Raw genomic sequence first — 26661 nt, 5'->3', positions numbered from 1 at the left:
ATTAGCAATAAAAGAAGAGTAGAGTTTTACATATTAGAACATGAGTATTATATATGTTTTGAGAGTTTCTATTTTCATGGAAGATTTAAACATGCATGTTTGAGTCATTCATTCTAGTGCTAGTAGAATATCATTATCAAGTTCCTCAGGTGGCATATGATTGATTACCACATGGTAGAAGATTAACTATCACTTTATGCAAAAATATAATCTCAAACAGAAAACCTAGGCTCTCTGAAAAGAAAAAGAAACCGAGTGAGATCACTCCTTTATATTTTCAGTAGAACTGTCATGGTTTTTTGGACATTGGTGGGAATGTTAGAGAATAAATCTTTTATGCTCACCAGTTCTGTAACTCTAAATAAATTTATTTTTACACTTGATCTTAGTTTTTTTTAACCTTAATGTGAAATTAAGATTTTTTTTAATGAGAAAATTGTATGAACTTCCTTTTGCTTACATATTTTAACAAATCACTTTCCCTTAAAGATCTTTTAAATTTGGGGATAATTGATCACTGCCCCTTTTTTCCTTTTGTCTCTCCATGGAGCTCCCTTTTCTTCCTGCTCTGTCTATACCCTCTTGAAGCTTGTTGAATATTTATGTCTTTGATCAACTTTGAAATAATGAGATCTATATGTTTTTTTAATATCGCTGTCACTAATTATAAAATTAGAGATGGTTATTTCATTTCCCTTTTACAAATAAAATTCTGCATTTCAAAAAGCCCCAAATAATGGTATACTATTTTTGATATTTCAATTTTAACCTTTTGGGGTGGTGTCCTTTTTTGGGGGGGTTGGGGTTTTTGCAAATTCTGAAATTTTATTTTTAAATCTGTAATTTTCTTTTCTCAATTCATATTTTAATACTGAATCTCTGATGCCCAGGAGGCATCCTCCAAAGATAATAGATTAAATACAGAGTATAGATTAATTAAGAACATTATTACAACTCTTTTTCACTATCTGAGAATAGTATAGGACTCTTTAACCATCCAAAATCCAAAATTCTAAATAATGCCTTTTGTACATTGGCATTAATACATTTGTCTCCTAAATTAACCATTGTCTTTACAGTATTCTTGGAAAATTAGAATTTAATTGTCAAAATTGTCTATTGGCAATCTTTTAGAAATGCATAGGGGATATAATTACTTAATTTCTGATTTCTTGGTTTAGAGTTGATCCACTCAGAAAATAGCCTTTCTGCTCAAGCAGATACTGTGTAGGGTTAATAAACTCTTCCTTTAAACCTTTGATGATTAATATTATTCATGCTTTAATGTGAATTGCTTTATTCAAAATTATTTTTCTAGGATCCTAGTGCTAGTTAAATAAACAATTTTTAAAAATTTTTATCTTTATTTTTCTGGGAGAGGAGAAAAGGAACTCATCTGAGAAGAGCAAGCCAAAACTTATACTATGATTCTGGCAGCTATTTAGATATCAAAGTAAAGTGTGTGGGTGCTGAGCTTTCAGAGATAGGAACAGTCCATACAGATTGTAATTTTATTTGGATGTCTGTGGGACTCTTCTGCCTGACCACTGAAAATCATCTGTAGTACCATCTCTGGAAAATGTTTTATATAATGGTGGTTACATCAGTACCAGAAAACTCATATCACCAAGTCATATTAATTTTGGGGTAACTCCTATCCTGGCACTGCCAAAATTATTTTGGTTCTAGACACTTGATAAAGCTTGAGAGGTTTTGTTTTGTTCTGTTCTGTTTTGTTTTTAATCTAAAATCAGTCTTGGTGCTTTCTTACAAGGATTGAGAAAATACTTTAACAGCCTAGGCATTAAAAATTTGAGCGGGTCAGAAGAGAACAAGAGTTAATGTTCATGCTAATCATTCAGAAGCGGCTCTGGCTTTCATTCAAACTGAATTCCTTCTAAGGGATTATTACGTTCTAGTTTCCTGTGCCTTTAATACAGTCTTATTTAGTGTTTTGTCTCCAGATGGTTAACTATAATTTCTTAAAAATGAGTATTAAAATTAAATCTTCTAATCACTTCTGTTGAGCTAGATTTGGCATTTGTTGAACTTTCTTGTATATGTTTAAGGTATCAGAAACTTCATTCTATTAGTTATTGCCTCACTTCAAAACAGTTTTATTACAATAAATTTGTAAATCTAATGCTGACCCTCTCTTAATATATATCGCCTTCACATGTTCCATTTCAACTGAAATTAAAGCCTAAGAGTGAGGTTTGTTAGCCAGGAGGGTGATAGTTTGTTACTTTCTGGTAATAATCATAAAGTAAGAAAAATTTTAGATGAAAACTTCAGGGGTTTTTTAAGCAGTGAATATTATTTCATGTCTGTGTCTTGGCTGGAAACTGTACTTTCGCTAAAATCTCCAATCACTTTGAGCAAGAGAAAAAAACTGAGTTTTTATTTTTGCTACTTTTGACTTTTATTTCAAATCCACGATTAAAAAAGCTAATACTTCAGTTTTATTTTCTTAAAGCTTCTATGCTTTTTGATTGGTTTAGATGTTCACTCTGAAGCTGAAAACTCACCATTAAAGGGAATACAAAATGATGTGGGTAGCCTTTATCCCTGTTTCATGAACATGTATGTAAGTTGTTAGGCCCACAGATCAAAGGGGTTAAAGATAACTAATAGAGTAGATTTTTTCAAAATAATTTTTTTAGATAGTTTCCTCAATTATCCTTTTTTTTTAAGTTCCCTTGTAACTTCTGTGAAACTGAAGACAATTCATGAACTTCAGAAAATATTTCTACTGATAACTTGAATTTCAGTGTAATTTCTTGTATTCAATAATCCTAAAAAAATACATAGACATTTTAGTACCTCAGGCAATATGATTATTGATATATCTAAAAAAATATGTGTGGGAGGCATACCTACTTTTTGTATGGGAGAATGGATTATGCTTTTATGCTTATTAACCCATCAGTAGCCTTGAGGTAATGAAATCTTTTGATTGCTTATGGTTAAAAACTAAGTGGCACCAATCTGAGTGTGATTTTAATATTATTAGTGTTATTAATTTAATTATATTTGTATTCAAGGTTCTCTCTGATGTAATGGTATGAATGAATATTAATTTTTTATGAGAATAGTACTGCCATATAGATTTAATTTATTTAATATTTATTGAATATGAAACATATGAGAAACTTTTGGACATAGATCCTGACCTCATGAAGATTATAGTCTAGATAACTGTGATTTTCACACTTTTTGCCTTTTAGTATGAGAATCTTTTTTTTTTTTAATTATTACTATGAAAAGTTTAATTTTATCCTCAATATTTAAACAGATGTAGTGAAGTGGCTTTGGTTGGTAAAGGGTGTAGAGTCCCATCTGCTTTCTCTTACTTTTCCTTAATGGCCCCAGAAGCATTCTCATGGGATCCCAGGACTCTAAGGAACAGTCTAAAAACTATAGTATAGGAAGAAAAAAGAAAAGAACACATTAAAAATTAATAATACAGATTAGGAGCACTGGTTATGGAGTTAGACTGCTTGGATTGAAAACATGTCTCTCTTATTTATTATCTGTGTTACCCTATATAAGTTATTTCCACAATTCATTTTTGTCACCAGATGAGGAAAATATTAGGACCCATATCTTAGGAATTTACTGGGGATTAAATGAGTTGAAGACTATAAAGCTCTTAGGATAGTAACTAACACATCATAAATGAATAGGGAGTAGGTTGGTATTTTGTCTTGTTTTATTTCAATTCAACAAGCTAAGCAGAGTAACTGGAAAAAGTCTACTTTTGATAACCCCTCTATTTGTTCTGCTTTCCTACAAGTCTCATTTCACCTAGTGAATGAAGAAAGAATTAATTGTATTTTTAATTCTTTTTCACTTAGTATTATTGCAATAATGGTATTTATCATCTCCATTTTTGAGCAGTGTTAGTTTAACTCTCCCTAGGCAAACTAGTAGGCAAGTGTTTGTGCATATTCAGTCTTCAGAGAACTCAGAATTCATGATTTCAGGTTATCCCTGGCCTCAATGATTGCAGGCATACACCACCATGTCCCAGTGGTACAAATAAGTTAACAAAATAGTTTTCTAATGCCCTAAATCTTTGAGAGAATGTCTAGTTTTAAAATTTTGCATTATTGGAGGTAATTTTAATTAGCATCAGTTGAGTAGATTGAGGAGCACTCCAACCCTTGTCTTTTTCATTGTCAAGGCCTAGGAGGCTCATGATTGGCTTCCTGGAAGAAGCAACTCTGCAGATGGATTTGAAGCAGGGGAGTGATATGGTCTTTTCCACTGGAAAGCAGCATGGCGTAAGATGGTTGTTTTCAAACTCTTTATTTGGAAGTAATAGGGCTTCTTACTCTAGGAAGTCGTTGAAAAAAATGATAATAATCAAGAATCTGTTCATTATTCCTGTCATACATTGTACAATCAGTTGGGATTCCAAGCATTTTTAAAGTCAGCTTTTTTTTTAATGATCTGTTGGGTTAGGAAAAAATCTATTCAATCTATTCAGTAAATTCAGAAGAATGCTAAAGCCTAAAGTTTTTTTTAAAAAACTTAAAGAGAGGGCGCCTGGGTGGCTCAGTTGGTTAAGCGACTGCCTTCGGCTCAGGTCATGATCCCAGAGTCCCGGGATCGAGTCCCACATCGGGCTCCCTGCTCGGCGGGGAGTCTGCTTCTCCCTCTAACCCTACCCCCTCTTGCGCTCTCTCTCTCACTCTCTCTCTCTCTCTCAAAGAAATAAATAAAATCTTTAAAAAAAAAAAAAACTTAAAGAGAATGACTAATACTAATGACTAATACTACGCAGAAATAACTTTTTTTAAGAAACTAGATCCTTATTATATTGTAATATATAGTATATTGGAAAAATCATTACTGAAGCTATTATTTCTATGTTTGTAGTACTTTATAGCTTTAAAATAATGCTGTTCTGCTGTCACCCTGAGACATTCTTTTTGCATTTATTAGAACACCAATTCCAGATTAACATGAAGCTTTCTAATTGTATTCAAATAACCAAATTTATAGTTAATAAATGAAAATCGTTTTCATCAGAAAAAGAATCATTTGGGGCGCCTGGGTGGCTCAGATGGTTAAGCGTCTGCCTTTGGCTCAGGTCATGATCCCAGGGTCCTGGGATCGAGTCCCGCGTCGGGCTCCCAGCTCAGCGGGGAGCCTGCTTCTCCCTCTGACCCTTGCCCCTCTCATGCTGTTTCTCTCTCGCTCTCTAAAAAATAAATAAAAATCTTTAATAAAAATAATTTAAAAAAAAAAAGAAAAGAAAAAGAATCATTTGACCCGAGACATAAGAATTTTAAAAAATAGTTTAGGATCTTGAAGAAAATGATTTCTTCTGATAAACTGAGAATATAGCTAAAAATTCAAATACTTCTTCCTAGGGCAGACTTTTTAAAAATTATAAATAACATACAATATGATATTAGTTTCATATATACCACATAGTGATTTGATATTTTTATACATTACAGAATGATAACCATGATAGATGTAGTCACCATCTGTCACCATACAAAGTTATTACAAAATTATTAACTATATTCCCTGTGCTGTACTTGACACTAATCCAGGAAATTAAACTCACTTATTTCAGTTCCTATATTTGCCAAAAATTACATGGCACTATCATCAAAAATGTGTTTAATCATCTATCAAATGACAACTCAGTTGGGTCTTCTTTCCATTTTGATAAAAGTAAAGAAATGGAAACGACCTTTCTTGTATTAGAACCATTCACTTTCTCAACACAGATAACAATTTTTTTACTTTTCCCTTTGTTTGAACTAGGGTAAGAGAGAAGTATTCCTTCTTTTAGAAAGAGAAAGGGGGCTGGGAAAGGAGAACCTGAATTCTCAGGCATATTATTTTGGGGAAGAGTATATACAGCATAGTTCTCTAAGAATATGGTTTTCATAACCGGGGGAGACATGGTATCTCTAAAAGCATGACTTTTGCACCTGTGTAACTTGGCTAATTGTGATTTCTTGTCATGAAAACATGCCTTTCTTAACATCAGATACTGAAGGGAATCTTATTTTGGCATTCTTCACATTTTCTGAATTAACATACAAATATCTCTAGGATTAATGCCTCTATTTCTGAATTAGTATAGACTTAAATGTTTTATCTGCCCCTAATTCTGTATTAGGGAATGACATAAGTATAGATTAGAGAAAAATACAGGGATTTCAAGGAGTTATAAATAATTACACCTGATTCTAATACAGATTTACATTACTCTGGCAGATCAACACCAATTTACATATACTCACTAGACAGGGTTACTTACATATACTCACTAGATAGGATTACATCTTACGACAGCAGTTAACATAATCAGACTGAAGTATCTTGTATTGATTTAAGATTTTTTTTTTTTAATTTTTAAGTAATCTCTACACCCAACATGGAGCTCAAACTCACAGCCCTGAAATCAAGAGTCGCATACTTTACTAACTGAGCCAGCCAGGAGCCCCTCTTGTATTGATTTTAAACTGTTGAAAGGATATTTATTTGTAGTTAAAGGAAAATGTAAGAAGTGTCAGTCTGTAATTTATAATGATAACTACAAATTGCTCACCTCCAAAAAAAACAAAGGGAATGTGGTTCCACATTTACTTCTATCACCCAAAAATCAAACAGTTTATTTTCTTGAGGTCAAATGCTTTCTAAGATCTATTTTCTCCTTTATTAAATATACACTAATATCATTCAATACTTTATAATTAGAAGATTCTAAAATGTATCATGCTAATATTCTAAATTATAAATTGCTATTATGAATAGTGTCACTAGGAAATAGAGGATATTGGACTGATAGAGCCTTAAGAAAAGGAAAGGCATGCTAAATCCCTCTGACGGACTTGTTTTGTTGTCTTTTTGTCTATTTGTTTTAATGTATACATTTAAATTCTGGTCAACTGAGGCTGTGCTGTATTTATTACTAAAAAGTCCCTAATCTACTGGATTTTTTTTCTTTTTTTTTTTTTTTTTTTAAGATTTTATCTATTTGACAGAGAGAGATATAGCGAGAGAGGGAACACAAGCAGGGGGAGTGGGAGAGGGAGAAGCAGGCTTCCCACTGAGCAGGGAGCCCGATGCGGGGCTCGATCCCAGGACCCCGGGATCATGACCTGAGCCGAAGGCAGACGCTTAATGACTGAGCCACCCAGGCGCCCCTGGACTTTTTTTCTTTTAATATCATTTATCTTAAAATCACCTTTCTATTTTAGTTTGTGAGTAGAAATAGTTTGTGATTATGCTTATTGCTCATGAACAACTTCATTAATGTTGTCACTTTGCAAATAATTGCTTAGTTCAATATTCTTTTAATACTGTACTTATGGAATCCAGTTGCCAAGTATTACCAATCAGCCCTTTAGAGTGATTGTAAACTATGCTATACTGGGTAGGGAGAGGGTCAGTGAGTTGGTACTGAAAACCATTGCTTAATTAATAATAATATTTAAAATAAATTACTGATTCTCATAAACTCATATTAAAAAATTAACAGCCCAGTAACGAACCTGCAGCCTCTGAGAACAACAGTACCCTTCTTTGCATAGTGCAAGTTTTTCATATCATTGTCACTTTCTTAATTTCCTCTTCACAGAGGTCTGTCATTTAAGGCATAAGGTATCCTTACTTCACTGATGAGAAAATTGAGGCAAGGAAAGTTTAAGTGACTTGTCATTCACTAGGACAAGTTAATAAGTGAATTAAAATTGAGTTATTATTCAAAGCATTCTGAGACGTATCTTTCAAAATGACACTAATGAACTTGTAAGAAATGCATAAAAATGTTTTATTTTATTGTGGTCAAATATACTTAACAAAATTTACTATTTTAATCATTTTTAAGTGTACAATTCAGTGGCATTAAGTATATGCAGATCGTACAACCATTAACAGTGTTTTTATGTTTATGTCAAACATATGGCCCCCTTAATACAAGATGCTCCCATGAAGTAATGTAACTGTTGTATATATCAAAACAGTTTCCTAGGAGGTTATATACATACTTACTCATTTGATAGTAAGAGTGTTCAAAACATTTTAAGAACTCCTTTTGGAATTACGTTCCCTTTTCTTAGCTTTGATGATGAAATTGATTTTCAAAAACCTGAAGTTATTCAGAGCATCGTCCTCAGAATATTATAGGCCGGTCACGCTGGGTAATTTTTTTTAATCAAATATACTTATGAAGTCATCCATTCATTTACTCAGCACATAGTTATTGAGGGCCTGCTAAGTTCCTTTCACTCTCATAAGCACTAATTACACCATTGTGAGCAAAACAGTATCTGTTTCCATGGAGCATAGTCTAGTAGAGAAGATGAACATTAAATCGTGAATTATGATAAGCATCATGAAGAGGAAAAATGGGGTGCCATGAGTAAATAACAAGAACTTGGAGAGTTCCTACTTTATACTGGGTGTCATACTCTCCAGAAGTAACATTTGAACTCTGACCAAAGAATGGGTATGAGTTAGGCAGGTGAGAGTTGAAGCTAGATGGAGCAGCAACATGTGCAATGCCTCTAGGACAGGCAAGTTTGAGGAACCAAAAGGTGAGGAACCTGTGTAATAACATTTGAAAGGGAGTGATATAAAATCGGTCAGAACCTTGCCTACTCTATATACAGTAGTAACTGCCCTCCCACATTCCATACATGAATCATAACCACCTCACATGCTCTCTCTATATATTTAGGTTTTTGCTGTTGTTGTTGTTTGGTGGGCAGCAAAGCAAAGTTTATTGAACGACAGTAAAGTAACAGTAGAAAGGTCCCAAAGAGGAAGGGGACCCGAGAGGGTTGCCCTGTATTTGGGGTTTTTTGTCTGTCTGCCTTTGCCTACTCCAAACGCACCCACAGACACATGCTCACACACACACACATTCCATGAGCTCAAGGCCTTTGTTTTAGTCACTGCTATATCCCCATTTATCTGTCTGCCCCCCCCCCACCTCTCTCACACATGCTCACACTCACACATGCTCTGTGAGCATAGGGGCTTTGTTTTAGTCACTGCTCTAGCCCTATTACCTAAAACAGTGTTTGACGTGTAGAAGGCACTCAAATTAATGAAAAGTAAGGGAAATCACGTTTGTCTCTAGTGTCTGGCTTGTGCATCATAGTTATAACCATTTAATGAAACTGGAGTGATGGTAGGAGGGGCACAGTTGCAGGAGTAGACTTGGGGTAGGGAAAAGAATATGAGTTAATTTTAGGCATGTTCAGTTTATGATGCCCATGAAACATCCAAGTTAGATACATCATAGGCAGATGGATATTCTGATATAGAATTCAGACCAGAGGCTTAGGTTAGTAATAGAAATATGGTTGCTTGTAGATGATACTTAAAATCAGGGATGATTGCATCTAAATTAGGGCATCTTTGAAAAATAGGTCCCAGGACTAAGCCTTACAGTACAGCGTTCAAGTGGAGGAAAGACACTACTGTTGCAATGGGAGAAAACAAGATTGTTTGCAAGTAGTTTCTAGATTTTGTAATGACTTCTATTATCCTAAAAATACAAGACCAGGTTATTTGCTAAGAATTAAAGAGTAAGATTGCTTGGCAGTACTGAGATCTCATTTGAGGCTGAAGATCATCAATTCAGAATGGTGGAAATGTATTCACTTGAAATTTTCTCTAGCAGTGTTCAGCTACGTAGTGCATAGAATAGATGGACTGGGTTCATATAGTAAGTAATTGGGTTCATTCAGGTTTGGAGAGAGAAAAGGGCGAAGGAATTAAGAGCTACTAAACTAAATTTTCTTGTCTTCATTGGGCTAATTTATTTAGCTAATCCAACAAGCAACCATTGAGTCTCCACTGTGTGCCAAGCATTGTTCTAGCCATTAGTAATAGAGTTGAAAAAGACAGTGCCCATACTTTAGAAGTTCATGGTGTAGTGAATGAAAAAAGACATAAGTAAATATGATACACTATGTGATAGGATAGAAAGCATCATCAGCCAAATGTTGTGGAAGCAAAGAAAAGAGGGCCCTTGGGAAATAAGTGAGGCTTCACCAAGGAGGTGACTTCTGAGTCAGGCCTTGATTTTGTTTGGTAGAGTATGTTATTGGTAATGGCTTATGTTTTGTTCATTTGGTCATTAAAATAGCAATGAATTACCAGAGGTACAAATATACCATCATAACTCATACTTATTCCATATTTTTCCACCACAGAAATCCCTACATTCGAAATCTATTTTACCATAGCAAAAAATACATTGTTTATACATAAACACATATTGGCACCCCTTGTATGCTATATATTGATGCTTTTTCACATGTATGCCAGCTCTAAAGAGAAGTACCTAAAATATTTTGAGAATGACAATATCAAGAGAATAAACATATAGCCTTCTAAATTACATCAAAGATGATGTTCATTTGAATTTGAAGGGTTTACTAGAAAATCACAGCTTTATAACCATGTCATGTATAATTAAAAATAAAAACTCTGTGGCCTTCATTTAGAGAGATTTTGCTTTGAATATAAACTGAATCATTGACACATATATATTAATATACATACACATGTGTATATTCATTATGTATATATGAATGTATTTTTTTTACAGATTTGTTATATAATTGAGGTATTAATGATTCTTCAATAATTGCCCAAGGCCATTCTAAGTAGTAAATACTTTGACAGAAAAAGCTTTCAGTAACTGTTTTTTTTGTTTGTTTTGTTTTGTTTTATTTTTAAAGATTTTATTTATTTATTTGAGAGAGAGAGAATGAGAGAGAGCACATGAGAAGGGTTAGGGTCAGAGGGAGAAGCAGACTCCCTGCCGAGCAGGGAGCCCGATGCGGGACTCGATCCAGGGACTCCAGGATCATGACCTGAGCCAAAGGCAGTCGCTTAACCAACTGAGCCACCCAGGCGCCCTTCAGTAACTGTTTTTAAAAGAAATTACAAATTTTTTACCAAAATGTTACTAATTGTTTATAAGGAATTTCTTAATAGTAAAATATAACGTATCTTAAGAGTCCTCTTATACTGGGGCGCCTGGGTGGCTCAGTCGTTAAGCGTCTGCCTTCGGCTCAGGTCATGATCCCAGGGTCCTGGGTCATGATCCCAGGGTCCTGGGTCATGATCCCAGGGTCCTGGGATCGAGCCCCGCATCAGGCTCCCTGCTCGGCGGGAAGCCTGCTTCTCCCTCTCCCACTCCCCCTGCTTGTGTTCCCTCTCTCACTGTCTCTCTGTCAAATAAATAAAATCTTTAAAAAAAAAAAAAAAAGAGTCCTCTTATACTCACTGAGTACCATACCTAAAGTGTCTCTGTCATCACGATTATACCACCATCTCCCTGGGAACCTCTGCTGTCTTCTCTGAGACTTGTTCCATTAATCATCATATCATTGTTACAGACTTTTAAATCTACCTCTTCACTGTGTATCTTTAAGCATATATACATGGTCAAGTCTTTTTTTCTTTAATTGGGGGGGTGGGAAGGAATAGAGTGAAGAGGACTCAACCTTGAAAATTGAAAATAATGGTCTGTGCTTTCTCCCTATTTTTTCATCTTGCATTCAGTAGTCCTCTGAATCATAGCAATAGCAGTTACAAGTATGGATTTTGGAACCTGACTGCTTGGATTCAAATCCTAGTTCTGCTACTTAGTTGTATGATCTTGGATAAGAAACTTCTTAGTTTCTTCATCAGTTAAATGAAGATAAATTGCTTAAGTGCTTGGTAACTAGAAAGCAATATGTCAGTATCAACTGCTGTTACATCATTGCTGTGACCATCATACCACCCCATAGAAATTGCTTTTGAAAAGGTCATTCTTGTTTGCAGGGTTCTTTGTAGCCTCTTTACCTTTGAGAAATTGACACCCACTTTAATTGACAAATCCCAGCCTGTCTCAACCATAATTTTCCCTCCTGAGTTTCCCTTCAGTATGTAACTATTAGATGGACATTTCTGCCTAGATAATACTACACTTAAACTAAATGTGTCTACTAAGACCAAACATATTCCCCCAAGAAACCTGATCCTTTTCTCTCTTATACTCCCTTATAGTTGCAACTATCCACCCACTAACCCAAGTCAAAACCTTGAGACTTATTACCCCAAATCCTCATTCCACTACCTCTTAATGTCACTTATATCCATCTTCTCTTCCACTGTCAGTACACTATTTCAATACTTGAGCATCTTTTATATGAACTATTGAAATATATCTCTAACTCCTATCTTTTTTCCTTTGTTTATCCTCTTCCACTCCATTTAGTACACTAATTCCAGAGTCATTGTTTTAAAATGAAAATATAATTATGTTATCTCTTTGCTTAAAACTTGCTTCCTGTCACCTAGAGGATAAAACCCAAATGGGACCCTACCTACCTCTTTAGCCAAAACTAGAGGTTCTTGGAATTTGTTAAGTTTCAAACTTCTTTGTGTATACTGTTTTCTCTTCCCTGGTTGCTTTTCCCACACCTCCACCTCTCTCCCCTTTCCGCTGTCTCTTTCTTCTGGATAAATACCTATTACACAGTGAGAATCATGAAAGTAGAGATTGTGTTTGGTTTTCTTTTATATCCCCAATGTTTAATATAATGCCAGATAATAATACATTAGAACAGTGTTTCTCACAGTGTGTCTGTGGATGAGATAGCATGGTCAGCAATAAAATAAGCATAGAAATTAAGCGTAAGTGATCTAAAACTTTTCTAGCTGTTTGTCAGAGTAATTTTATATATATTAAATCTCATAATAAAAAAATGGGGCTTTGTTTTTTATATGTCATTTTTTATTTCATTTTTCTAGTGCTTTATTTTTGTATTTTATGAAAGTATCAGTCTGTGATGATTTGGAAATTAAAAAAAAAAAAAATTAGTTCTTTCACACAAATGGTTAGAGAAGAACTGCATTAGAAAAGATACCAGAAATGTTTAGAACTTGACCTGTCACAGATTGATATTTCTGAAACTGTCTAAACTCCAAAAGAGCACATTAATTTTAAAAAGAATTATAGCACATAGTATCTGTCTTTACTTCTTGAAACTGAACAGTCAGAAACCTACCAATATATATAATAAAGTCCAAGAAATACTGTAGCTTTACGTTCCAGCAATGTAACCAATCTGATAGCTCTCGGATTGGGCTGCCATGTTAATCACAGCTCAGCAGAGAAACCCCTAGTACCATGCAAATAATTTCCTTGAATGATTTCATGGTGAATGATAGGAAAAAGGCCTTTTAGAACATTATTTTTATACTTCTAGAGACTCTTGAAATAATTATCTTCTTAATAAATATTTGGTGAGTGATTAGATAAATTTAAGGTTCTTTTTGATTATGAAAATAATCAGAAAATATAATTCATGCTGTTACATGGTATTTAAACTTCTGTTTCAACTCACCTGAAGTATTTATTGTCCGTTACGGGCCTAATGTAATGAAATGATGCAGAGAAGTATATGACATGGTGGTTTCCCTTAAAGAATGTAAAAAAACAGTTAAACTTTTTAGAAATTTTCTGCTATCCTTTCCTGTATGCCTTCACAGGAGAACTAAAAGATCAATGAATCACACAATTTGTAATACCCATTTATTAAAAAATGTTTCTTTACGGAATATGTGCAAGGTACTAAACCACACATAAAATTTTAAAGAACCACTGTTTTTTCTTAAATCCTTTGTCTTGATTGACTAAAATAGTGGCATTCATTTCATTGTGAGCCAGTTTTGTATTATTAAGGGGTAGAGCAGATACAATACTAAATATTAAAATTGAATTCGTACACTTTAGTTCTTTAAAATAAATATAACTTACATTAAAGTTTATTGTTATTAGAACCATTTGTTTTTAGTTTCCTTCCTATAAACTGAATATTGAACATAAAATCACTCATTAAATAGCCTGTTACTAAAAAAAAAAAAAAAATTTTAGACAATTGCTGTTATATTCTAGTAGTTTGAAAACCTCAAATACATCTGCCTGAAAGTTATAGTATTGTTGTTGGTGTAATCATTATCACAGAAGCTTTCAAATTTATTTATATTGCAGGTAGATCTTCTAATTTCTACTTGTAACATTTAATATGAAAATTAATGGTCTTTACATAATCATAGCTTTTTTAACATTGTAAGATTTACTCACTGTCAGTAACAGGGTAGTCTTTTTAAGAAATTTAGAATTCTCCCTCAGTCCTATAGATGAGAGAGAAAAATAAAAGCATATTTCTTTCCTAGCCAACAAAATGTTTCCCATTAGTTCTCGTCCTTCCCAGAGCTTTCATAATTCTTCATTGAATTTAAGTAGTGTATGATGAAATATCATAGAATTTGAAGGAAAGGGTAACAGCAGGAACTTTAAATGAAATTTAATTTTATTTAGGTCTTAAGTGTAATGCCCAGATTAATGACAGACATTCAAATGTTAGAACAATATCCTTGTCCAATTCAAAACTGCTGCCTTTAGGGGCGCCTGGGTGGCTCAGTCATTAAGCATCTGCCTTCCGCTTGGGTCATGATCCCAGGGTCCTGGGATCAAGCCCCGCAACGGGCTCCCTGCTGGGCGGGAAGCCTGCTTTTCCCTCTCCCACTCCCCTTGCTTGTGTTCCCTCTCTCGCTATGTCTCTGTCAAATAAAAAAACAAAACAAAACAAAAAACAAAAACTGCTGCCTTTGAAACTATTTTATGTAAAATTCCAATATTTTAAGTTGAGTGTATGCCAGTGATCTCTTCTCTGACTAGTTGAAAGGGGAAAAAAACAGTTAAAAGTTTTTTAAGAATAAATGAATTAAAGTTATATCCACTTATTTTCATTATTTTTGTTTTTTAAGATTTTATTTATTTATCTGATAGAGACACAGCAAGAGAGGGAACACAAGCAGGGCGGGTGGGAGAGGGAGAAGCAGGCTTTCCGCCGAACAAGGAGCCCGATGTGGATCTCGGTCCCAGGATCCTGGGATCATGACCCAAGCCGAAGACAGACGCTTAACGACTGAGCCACCCAGGCTCCCCAAAGTTATATCCACTTATATTTTACTTACCTAAATTTATTTTTTAAAGAAAGCTTGAAAAGAGATTGGAAATGAAAAGCAAAATAGAACAATTGTATTTGCTTTCCCAAAATATGTGGAGAAGCTTTAGAATTGATCTCTCACATGTAATGAGATTTGCCTTTCCTAGGGGAAAAAGTAACAAAAACAAAATACCGAGTGTCTTAAAAATATCTCATTTTTAAAATTTACTTGATGAAGGGCGGCCTTATAGTTATACTTCTTCATTGTAAAAGTCTACATCACACTTTTCCTTTCTCATCCACTATTTTTTACAGAACTAGAGCCAGTATCCCAGTATTAACAGAAATCTTCAGAATTATACAGTACCTTTTCAGAATGTTTATACTGTTGTCATGACAAACTGAAAAACAATAGTGTGGCAAATCTGAAAATTCTTATTCCATCTAATCTTAAAATCCAGGAAAAAAGAATATTGGGTTATTCTAAGGTTATTTTAACCATGGATTACTTCAGGTTTTATTTTTAAATCATAAGAAAATAAAATGGTTTCCTCATTTTAGATTGGGTTTTTATTTTTAGTATTGGTTAGTTTGAAGGTTTAGCTACTTTTTTTAAAGGGTTGTGAGTGGCATTACATTTTGATCAGTTACAGAATGAGTTACACAACTCAAAGCTTTAGGTAATCAAAAATTAAGTTTGTTTTCTTTCCTGTTCTAGTTACCGGTTTACTAAAATAGTGAGCATACATGATCACTTGAAAATTGGGCTTCTGGAGCACCTGAACAGAAAGGGAGTGGTTCATATTCAGCATTACAAAAGACAACTTTCTCTTTTTGAAGGGGATTACTTTGGCTATTTTCCAGGTACTGGGGAAATTCCAGATTCATTACAAGTTATTGGGATGGCTATTAATTATTCATTTCCTAAATTATGTTGATTACAGATGAGATTTGGTTATACAGTAGAACTTTATTTCACTTCATCAATTAAAAAAATGATGTAGAAATTTATAGTGAAATACAAAATTGAGACTCTTACATGGGTCACATTTTTTTTCAGAGAACTCTAGAAACATCACTCTTACTGATCACAACATTTAATGGTAGAACTTTTTGAAAATAATGTAAGAGCAATAGGATCTGTACGTGTATATAAGGAAAAGTTATGTGCAGAGCATTGTAGCTTTTCCAGCTAATTAAACAATGAAAGAAAACCATAACCTCACATAATAGTACAATTTTAGATGTATGGAAATTTACAACTAGAGAATTTTTCATAGAGAATTATTACTTTATAAAATAGTTGAATGGTATATGCATTCTTTTTAAAAATAGTTCTTCATGGAGGCAGTGGTTAAAGTTCTATATACATCGACCCATATAGCAGAATGTCCACTCAAGACATTTGATTATTTAGAAGAATTCTCTTTGGAATTTTTATGTCTGGCTCTAGGTTGAAGATTTGGGGAAGAGTCTTTATAAAAATCTATTTCCAAATATTTTTACTCTACATATCTTTTACTTATAAGGATTTATCTTGATAGTTGGGGGCATTCACAATAGCTGTTTTCCTTCATCAGGAAAGCTTGCCTAGGCATTATTTGGACTTTTATTTTTGAACTTATAGAACTTTCAGATAGGTTATAGTTCTCTAACAGGGTGCAATTCAGATCTCTTTAGTGTTTTCCTACTGCTCTCAATTTCTCTAAGGACTGCTTCTGGTCTTTCTGCCATATAAGTTTTCATTCATTCAACAAACCTTTATTAAGGTATGTGTCAGGCATTGTGGTATAGACCCTGAGGTACAAAAGTGAATTAGACATGGACACTGCTCTCAAGATAAGTGCAGTATAAGTGAGTTCAAGGTATAGAATTAGCTCAGAGGAAGGAATATTATTCTTCCTTGAGGTGCTGAGGGAGATGTAAGAGATGGTGTTTGTAAGAGATGCTGAGATGAGTGTTAAAGAATGAGTAGGAATTTCTTAGAGGGGAAGAATATTCTAAGAAAGGGAGAAGGAGTACATGCTAAGGTTCAATCTTAATACCTTAAACTAAGGGCTAAATATGTCTTAAGACTCCTAATTCAAATTCACATTCAAGAATATTCTTTATTATTTGGAGTTTCCATTTTAAATGCATATATAAGCACAAGTAGAGAACCACAGAGCCACTTTCAGGAACAGATGCTTAGTAGTCACGTCTGCTTACAAAATAATTAACTTGCACATACCCAGGCATTCTCATTCCTCATGGATCAACAATTTTTCATACTTGCTTATATCCTGAACCTTCCAGTTAACCAACTGGTCGTTTTATCACAAAGGCTAATAAACTAATGAATGCCAAAACTAATATATACTAAATATGAAATTTAGTATTTTAATCCTTAGATCTTCAATTGCTCTTGTCAGTTTCACACATTATTAACTTGCCTAGGAATCATAAAAAATATTTAAGTATAGAAATATTTAGCCTTGTTAACAAGTGCATTTTTGCTTGTTCATTATTATATATTTTTACTTACTCTCTTTTACATTAAGAACTGAAACTACTGGTACAGAATCCTTTTCTTCATTCTGATTATTGCTTTACTTTTAACATGGTATTTCACAAAATTCTATCCAATTTTAGGAACAACTATAAGGCACCATTATGATATAAACAAAATGTGGCTTAAGATACGTGGTGCATATCTTATGACATTACCTCATATTTGGACTTCATTTTTTTTTTTTTTTGGTGATAGTTGTAAGAGGTAGTTCTCCTTGAAATACTGAAGTGTTGGTGTTTGTCAATGGCAGGGGGTTAAAATCTGAATTAACAAAGGTGAAGCTCAAAATGGCATGTGACTGGTAGAATGTCACAAAACTCATAAGTAGCCACAGAAATAACATACTAAGACTGTTTATATAATCCCTTTTGTTTTTCTGATAGACTTATATCTATGTTCTCAGATTTTACTAGGAAAAGCCATGTATGTTAGGATGAGTTTTGTTCTGTTTTACAGTTCAAGAATCATTGAGAGTGAGAAATACATCCACGTAGGCACACAACACATGTTGTGTGATTTCAGGTCCATATTATGTCACTCCGTAGTAAAGTATCTTACAGGCTGAAAAGGAAATTCCCTATGTCTACATATGTAAGGCTTTTAATATATATATGTCTTAAGAAAAGAATTGTTTTGGGACAGCCCCAATCAGATAGAAAAGTGATGTTTGTTATAGTAGAGGAATCTTTGAGAGAGATGTTTCAGAACTATGGTTATGGTTGTTTTTATTATTGAACCAGTCAAAATATTTGTTCTTTAAAACATTGTACTTAATGGCAACCAGTCCAAGTGCCCAGTTTTCTTGTAGTTGTCAAAGATGTTTATGTTTCTAAGATAGCCTCATGTTAAAAGATAGAATGAGTTGCATATATTACAACTCAAACTGCATTATGACCAATTTTAAGAAATCCTTCTGCCACAGTGATGGCATGGAATACTGATAACACTTGAGGCATAGAAATATTTTGGTTGTTTGACCTGTATTCTAATTATACCTTGAAATTTGTACTAAAAATTATAAGAAAACTTTTATTATTTTAAGTGGTCTTTATAGTATTTCAAGAATAATATTTTCAAGGTCAGGGAGAAAAGATATTTTCAATATGAGAAAGAAAACTGACATCAGTGTCAGTTTTTAAACTCTTATGATACGTGCATTAGTAGAACACTTAAGCTGTCTTTTGAATTTCTGTATTTATATGTGTTTGTATAAATTTTTTAAAAGCAGCTTCTGAGTTTCTTAAAACATTATGTTCTGGTGTACACCTGAAACTAATGTAACATTGTATGTCAACTATACTTATGTTTTTAAAAAATTGTGTTTAACAAATAGAATGCTTTTTTGGGCCATTTAGGACTCAGTGGTTTAAATTTAAATATAAGGGTTATCTCAAAATATATTGGTTATGATACCTTGACTCGTAATATAAGCACTTATCATTAAAACTATTTGTGTATTTTTGTTATTTAGTTTGTAATGTTGAATTATAGTCAACTTGAAAATCACATGTGTCACTTTGAAAATAATCACTGGTCTCTGTGTCAAGGACTTAAAACAAATCCAAGCAGAGACGCACTACAAAGCAGGTAGTGGATTGAATGAAAGTTAAACAAAAGCATGGGAAGGTTGTGGGTTTTTTTTAAGTTACTTATTTATTTTAAGCAAACTCTACACCCAATGTGGGGCTCAAACTCAGGACTCTGAGATTAAGAGTTGCACAAAAGCATGGGAAAGTTTTTAATAGGTTCTGTCCTTCTTTGGCTTAGTATTCAAGTAAAAGTGCTTGAAGAAACTTTTGAGATTATTCATTACCAGCTAATATATTTTTGCCTCATTTAGTAATAATTCATTCAAGAAAAATTTAAGTACTCTGTGCCAAACATTTGAAGGATCAGAGTAAAAAAACCAAGAGGATAAAAACATTTGTTAATATAGGCAAAAACATGTTTTATTAATCATGTGTACATGCTGAGTGCTGAAGATATATATATAATTGATTTTATGGTTCCTGCTCTCATGAAAGTCTCAGTCCATTTAGCAAGACAGACAAACTAAAATTAAAGTTACACTATATTATAAAATAAGTGCTGTAATAAAAGTGAGCATTATGCAATATGGAAACATACAGGAGGAAACACTATAAGGAAATCTAGGAATCCTGAATCTTGATGGTTTAGTAGAAGTTAGTAGGACAAAGAAGGTATGTTTCACATAGATGGAGTGATACTGAAAATTTACAGAGTGAGAGATTGCATGGAGGTCAAGGAACCACAAGTAATTAAATGAGGCTAGGATGGAGTCAAATAAAGGTATTAGCAAAACATAGGCTACCTAGGTAGCAAAAGACAGATTCTTTCAAAAATTTGAGATTTTAATCTGAAATTGCTATTAAAGGATTTATAGCAAGGAAGTGACATAATTAGATAAAAATTTTACAAAGATCACTCTGGATGCTACTGGAAAAGGATTTTCAGTTATATTTGGAAGCTCTTTGCAAGATAAGGATACATGTAAACAATTAAGTGAAAACTTTCAAAAATTATTTGTGTTTGTACAACTTCGTTCTTAGTTTGGTAAAACCATAAATTAGGTTCTTTGTATAATGCTGTTACAGACAGTAGTGGGATATCATATTCTTAGTATAACCCTGAACTGATCAAATACAGGGATTTGAAAAAAAAATACAAGGATTTGAAAACTAATTGTTGGAAATGCTGTCAGACTGCTTCCTCTTTGCCTCATTGACTATATAGTGTTGATCCTATTTGTACTAAATCAGATGATACTGCTAAGTGATGGCATTTAATGTAGCTATGGTGTGTTCTGGGTTGCCTGGCCCTACCTCTAGTCCTGCGTTTATAACTAAAAGAACATATAATGCAAAAGGAAAAGAGAATGAATCTCAAAAGGTGTATAAGATTATGAAAGGTTGAGGTATAAAAGAAGTTCAGAAGTAGGAAAGTATCCTTTCCCAAATTGCCTCCTACACTGTAACTTACCTCTGTCTTCCTGCTCACGTAAAATTTGTTACTGCTGAAAATGGCTTGAAAATTACACTAAGGTCTATGTAGTCTAACCAGACACTTTTAGCTGTTTTTATATTTTCATTGCCTAAGAATTATATAATAACAAATTCCATGATATTATAAATAGTTCTCCCTTTTTGCCTTATGATTGGGGCCAGATTACCAATATGAGCTGTATTATTTTTATTCCATTGAAAATATCAAAATAGATATTATAGTTACTTGAGTAAACATAACATATTTGAAACCACAAAATAGAACTTTATAATTTATTTCAAAAAATCGAACATGCCTAATTTTGAAATTTTAGCCAAACAGTACATGGTATATAGACATAGTTTATGGTACCCAACTTAGTGGCATGAACCCAGCAGGCTGAACTTTTCATAGCTACCAAGACTTTAATCCCAGACTATTAATCCAAATGAGTGGTAAGCAAGCTTTGAAAAACCTTGATTTCCATTCATATAAATCCGAGCTCTCATAAGAATGAGTTTTGAATCCTTTACATGCAAGCAACTACCTTCATTTAAGTACTTTGCCAGTTGACTCCCAAGACAAACGTCTTCCTGCAGCAAAAGAAAGTGACCTATATGACCATATGTCTGTCAGTCATTACATATTCTATTTGATGATTCTAGACATCTAATTGATAAAGTAATACTGGATTTATAATTAAGTCAAATTGTATGGTATTATCAACTTAAAATTATTCATCTTGAGATAAAATATTGTGGAAAAACTATATTTCTGCCATCTATTTTATTTTAAATCCTAAATTATTTAATTCTAAATGGAAAAAGAGATGGACAATGAACTTATTCATAGTTTTAATCTTGCCATAAAGGAAAATTGGATTGTTATGGTATTGAAAACTTGATTTAAGAACACACTTACCAGAGTTCACATAACAAAAGTTGGTTTCCTCAGGCTCAGCTAATCTGTACTGTCCCTTCTAAAAATGGTTGACCAAATGGAAAACGTAAAGGCTGCTCTTTCATGATAAGGAATTGACAATGGAAGCAGTAAATACCTCTTTAAAGTTAATTTCTTGCTTGCACTCTATCTCAGTTTTTACCTACTCAGGCTAATTTGCAGGTGCCTGGGATGAGTAGACAATCCATAATTTCTACCAATCAAGTAAAAGAAGGAAAGAAAACTCTGAGCTTCTCTCCCAGTTAACAGGTAGTTTGCTGTGGTTAAAATTAACGCAGATTTTACAGCAACAAATATTAGCATTTTCATTTATTATAAGTAATTGATTTGAAATTTGGGAAATGAATAGTTGAGTGCATCATTTGAGTGTTTATTTGACCAGTTATTTATTAGTTCAAGAGCCCATCATTTAAATTTTTCTCTGTATATTATGGCAAGTCAGTTTGTTTCTCTCTTCATTTTAACATGTTTAATGTGTGGTTACTTTTACTTGAAAATGTGTTTTATTCTTTGCAGTGTTTGAGCAACACACCTCCACTTACTGAATATTTCCTCAATGATAAGTATCAAGAAGAACTGAATTTTGACAATCCTTTAGGAATGAGAGGTGAAATAGCTAAATCTTATGCTGAATTGATCAAACAAATGTGGTCTGGAAAATTTAGCTATGTCACGCCAAGAGCCTTTAAGGTTAGTACAGTAAGTACATTTTCAATAAGGGCTATATCATCCCCAAGAGGACAAAAGTAGGTTCTTTGGGGAAGGAGTGAAAAAAATCATAGCTGTTAAATTGATTTGTGGCCCTCCATAGGGACTCAACACAAATAGATACACAGTACTGTGCTGTTAAATTTCCTGGGTGGGGGATGGGACAGATAATTACTTTAAAATGTCCAAAAAGGTTCTGGGGGATGGGGAGGGAAATAATGAAATATTGGAAAACACTGATATGGTACAAATGACAAGAGATAGCAGAGCATATGCAGGTTGCTTTAGAATACAGTACATATCTGAGAAACCTACATAAATTTTTATTACAAATGTAGAGGCTGGGGCGCCTGGGTGGCTCAGTCGTTAAGCGTCTGCCTTCGGCTCAGGTCATGATCCCGGGGTCCTGGGATCGAGCCCCGCATCGGGCTCCCTGCTCGGTGGGAAGCCTGCTTCTCCCTCTCCCACTCCCTCTGCTTGTGTTCCTTCTCTCGCTGTCTTTCTGTCAAATAAATAAATAAAATCTTTTAAAAAAAAAAAATGTAAAGCCTAAATTTGGGCATGTCATTGAAGTCTAAGAAACTCAGTTTATTTTGAGAGTCGTTGTAAGTTTGAAAAGTTATTGAAATGAAACTAGTCTGCAAAACCAGCACTACGTATTAATTATTTTCAATATAATCCTTAAGCTTTTAAGTTTATTTTTATTCTTACTATTCTATTATTGTGAATAAACTTATTTGTTTATTCTTATTCTTATATGGTTACCTCTTAGGACCAATAAAACCTCAAGTAATTTAGTTTGTCATTCAAATAAGAATTGAGCTGAAATTTAGTTTTATATAGTTAAAAAAGTTTTCCTATTTTTGTAAAAGATTTTTATTTATTTGACACTGAGATAGAGCAGGGGGATAAAGTTTTCCTATTTATTACAGGTGAGTTCTGTTTTAAAGAAAAGCAGTTTTCAGCTATTTTTTAACACAGACAACTTAAATGATACTCATATAGGACATCTAGGCAACATTTTATTAACTATATACTAGTTCTTAAATAAAAAACAAATCAAAACACTACTGCATTTATCTTTAAGTTTCTAAGCTTTGGACAAGCTAATTTAGATAAACTATTTCTCAACCCTTACCCATGATTCCAATTAGTTTTATTTTACTAGATACTATATTAAGATTATATGTAAACAGGCTCTTGATATCTGACTTTTTCTTTCACATTTCTTTTCAGTTTTATAAAAAATAAATAGTACTGCAAAGACTAGGAAAATTATATATGAACACAAACATTCCTGTGATCTCTGAGATTTATCTTCTTTTTACACACAGAAACTAAATGAGAGCTTTGTAATTTTTTCTAGTGACCCAGAAGTATTATTGAATTTTATATTTCCAAATCCTTTGTACAAAACTTTACCATGTTTTCTCCTTGTTCTTTCCTCAGGTCTTTTCTATATTACAGATCAGTTACTTAAAAAATGTTTTTAGATATGTAATTATCTATTTGTATTTATGTATATGTAATTACCGTATCTGCAAATGACTGCAGAAGTGCCACAAGTTGATTTGGGGGTTACAAATAAATGTTAGCAGTTGGTGAATTCACAAAATATGAAATCCGTGAATAATGAGAATCAATTTTTTTTTAATCAGTCTTGTCCCTATAACTGATTTTATAGTTTTGCTTTCCTTACAGACACAAGTAGGACGTTTTGCACCTCAGTTCTCTGGATACCAGCAGCAGGACTGTCAAGAGCTATTAGCTTTCCTGTTAGATGGATTACATGAGGATTTGAATAGAATTAGGAAAAAACCATATATACAATTAAAAGATGCGGATGGAAGGCCAGATAAGGTAAATTTAATGATATTATTGTCACCACTGTTACAATAATGTGATATCTCTGTGTAATATGTGTCTGTTTTTCTTACAGATAGTTGCTGAAGAAGCCTGGGAAAACCATTTAAAAAGAAATGATTCTATCATAGTAGATATATTTCACGGCCTTTTCAAATCAACTTTAGTTTGTCCTGAATGTGCTAAGATTTCTGTAACATTTGATCCTTTTTGTTACTTGACACTTCCATTGCCCATGAAAAAAGAACGCACCTTGGAAGTGTATTTAGTTAGAATGGATCCACTTACCAAACCTATGCAGGTAGGTCATGATTATTTTCTTTGCATTTGTTTCTTTTATAAAAACTTAGTATTGAGACCTTGTGTCTCAAGCACAATTCAGTAGTAAGTTTATTTGTGTAGGAGATTTTATAAGCTAAATACTTTGGAAATTAGTACCAATTTTTAGGGTCTTGAAAAGGTGAGGGATGTGTAAAGTATCATTATTTGTAAAAACAAAATTCTCAAAGGCTTTTTCTTATGAAAGAAAAATGAGAGGTTCAGTTTTACAATGTTAGGATAAATATCAGCTTAACAAAGATTAATAACATTATTTTTCCTATTTTCCAACTTGAACTTTAATGTTAATTATTTTTCTAGTGGCTGTTGGAAGGAAAACTAATACCATACATTTTGATTCATGATTTGATAATGGTATACTTAAATACCTATAATTTTTAGGCATCTTAAGAACTTGGAAGAGAAATAGAAATTTAGTTCAGCTATAGATACTTGCTTCACTAATGTTCTAAGCAAAGCACTGTATTTTCTCCCTTCATTTGTCAATTAATCCTTTTCTGACACTTGAACCACCCTAATAAAAGTAGTTCTTCCTCTTCTACCTTCAGTTCAATTCTGTTATCGCATTTATTAAATTTTATTATGACCTTTGGTTTACTTACCTTCTCTCCACTAGACCATGAGTTCTTTAAGGATAGGGACTTTGTAAATCTTTGTATTTCCAACCCCCATGACTTGTAGTACTACTAAAGCAGAAATATTCAAAAATTATATTCATTGAAATATGTGTTGGGCACCTCGTGAGAGTATAAAGCTGTTTGGCAAACAGAGCAGACATGGTTCCTGCTTTAGAGCACTGTTTACTGAAGATCTTTAGCTTAGAGTTCCAGCCAGATAGTGCAGTTTCTTAGAGCATAGTAGTTATATTAGTCCGCTCAGGCCTGGCATAACAAAATGCCATAAACTGAGTGGCTTTAAACAACAGAAATTTATTTTATCACAATTCTGGAGGCTGGAAGTCTAAGATCAAGAGCACCAGGATGGTTGGTATCTAGTGCAGACTCTCTTCCTGGTTTACAGACAACCTTGTCCTCACTGTATTTAGAGACAGAGCAGAGTGAGAGAGAGCACCTGTATGCACATAAGCTCTCTGGCATCTCCTTATAAGGGCACTAATCTCATCATGAGGACCCCACCTTTTTGATCTCATCTAAACCACCCTAAAGCCCCCTCCAAATACCATTACATTGGTGGTTAGAGCTTCAACACATAAATTTTAAGGGGACACAATTCAACCAATAGCAATATCATGAGATCTGTAAGAAAGGTCTGCTTTTGATAATCTTAACATTAATTTAGTGGAAGTGTCTGGGTTTACTGTCAACAAGGACACCATAAATGAAGTGTTCATAATAAAAGTATAGTCCTTTCATTCAAAGTAATTAAAGTCTAGTAAAGACTAGTCATGCACTTAGTAATGCAGATTTTCCCTATTTCTTTTGCTCCTTCTTTATATGTTTCCTTCACGAACTCATTGAACTTGATACCCTCATGTCAGTATTTCATTCAGTAGTACTAAGAATATTGAGCAGGGCCAGGAAAGGCCTGCTTTTATTTTTGGCTGGGGAATATATGTTCACATTTCTAAAATCACACCCTTTAATAAGCATAGACTTGTTAACGTTCTTTTCAATGGAGGGAAACTATAGCAACGCTAAACTACACTCTTACCTGTCTAGTTTGTAAGTTTGTAAATATATGCCAATGAATATAATGGAATGAGAGAGAAGCATAAAACAATAAGTAAAAATTTGTCGCAACAAAAAAATACACTTTTTCTACAGTACATTTGTTAAAGACAGTACTTTCCCATGCTAGTAATACAAAGTAATCTTTATTACATAGGGACAGATTGCACTCAAATTTCACATTAGCCTATAAGGCATGTATTGAATGTTCTCCCATAATTTGGGTTTTAAATTGTTTTTCCAGTAATATCAATTTCATTAGTATACCTCTTTTCTCACTTGGTGGCCAAAACTACCAATTTGTGGAGATTGGAGCCATGGTCAGCACAGAGGAATTGGGCATTTTTTTCCTACTTGGAGACAGTAACAATTCAAATACAAAATAACAGACTCATTAACAGTGTGCTTTAACCAGCTGGAGAGGAAAGGGAAATTAGCTGAGTTAGCCTACTTGATGAGTTTCCCCATCAATGGAGTTGATTTAGGTCATAGTTTATTAGTAATTGTACTGAACACATATTATGTATTGGACTCTCATACCCTGCAAAGT

At 33.5% G+C, this 26661-nt stretch overlaps 1 protein-coding gene across 7 annotated transcripts in view; it reads left to right on the top strand.

Moving 5' to 3' along the window:
* The window catches only part of USP15 (ubiquitin specific peptidase 15), a 127855-nt gene that overhangs the window by 84486 nt on the left and 16708 nt on the right, over window positions 1-26661 (top strand). For 3 of the 7 annotated variants that reach the window (XM_035002247.1, XM_035002249.1, XM_035002250.1), the window contains 3 exons: window positions 22030-22203; window positions 23923-24081; window positions 24161-24385. In XM_035002247.1, coding sequence (XP_034858138.1) covers window positions 22030-22203; window positions 23923-24081; window positions 24161-24385 — 558 coding nt within the window. Of the gene's footprint in view, window positions 1-4186; window positions 4287-15717; window positions 15864-22029; window positions 22204-23922; window positions 24082-24160; window positions 24386-26661 lie in introns of those variants that run through there. The other 4 variants (XM_035002251.1, XM_035002252.1, XR_004678735.1 and 1 more) reach the window with 4 other exon arrangements.

The sequence above is a fragment of the Mirounga leonina genome, unplaced genomic scaffold (genome assembly GCF_011800145.1).
Source record: "Mirounga leonina isolate KUSES-001 unplaced genomic scaffold, KU_Mleo_1.0 Mir_126, whole genome shotgun sequence".
Classification (NCBI taxonomy): Eukaryota; Metazoa; Chordata; class Mammalia; order Carnivora; family Phocidae; genus Mirounga; species Mirounga leonina.
Note: the sequence above shows the minus strand (reverse complement) of the source record. Positions and strands in the feature narration are given on the sequence as shown.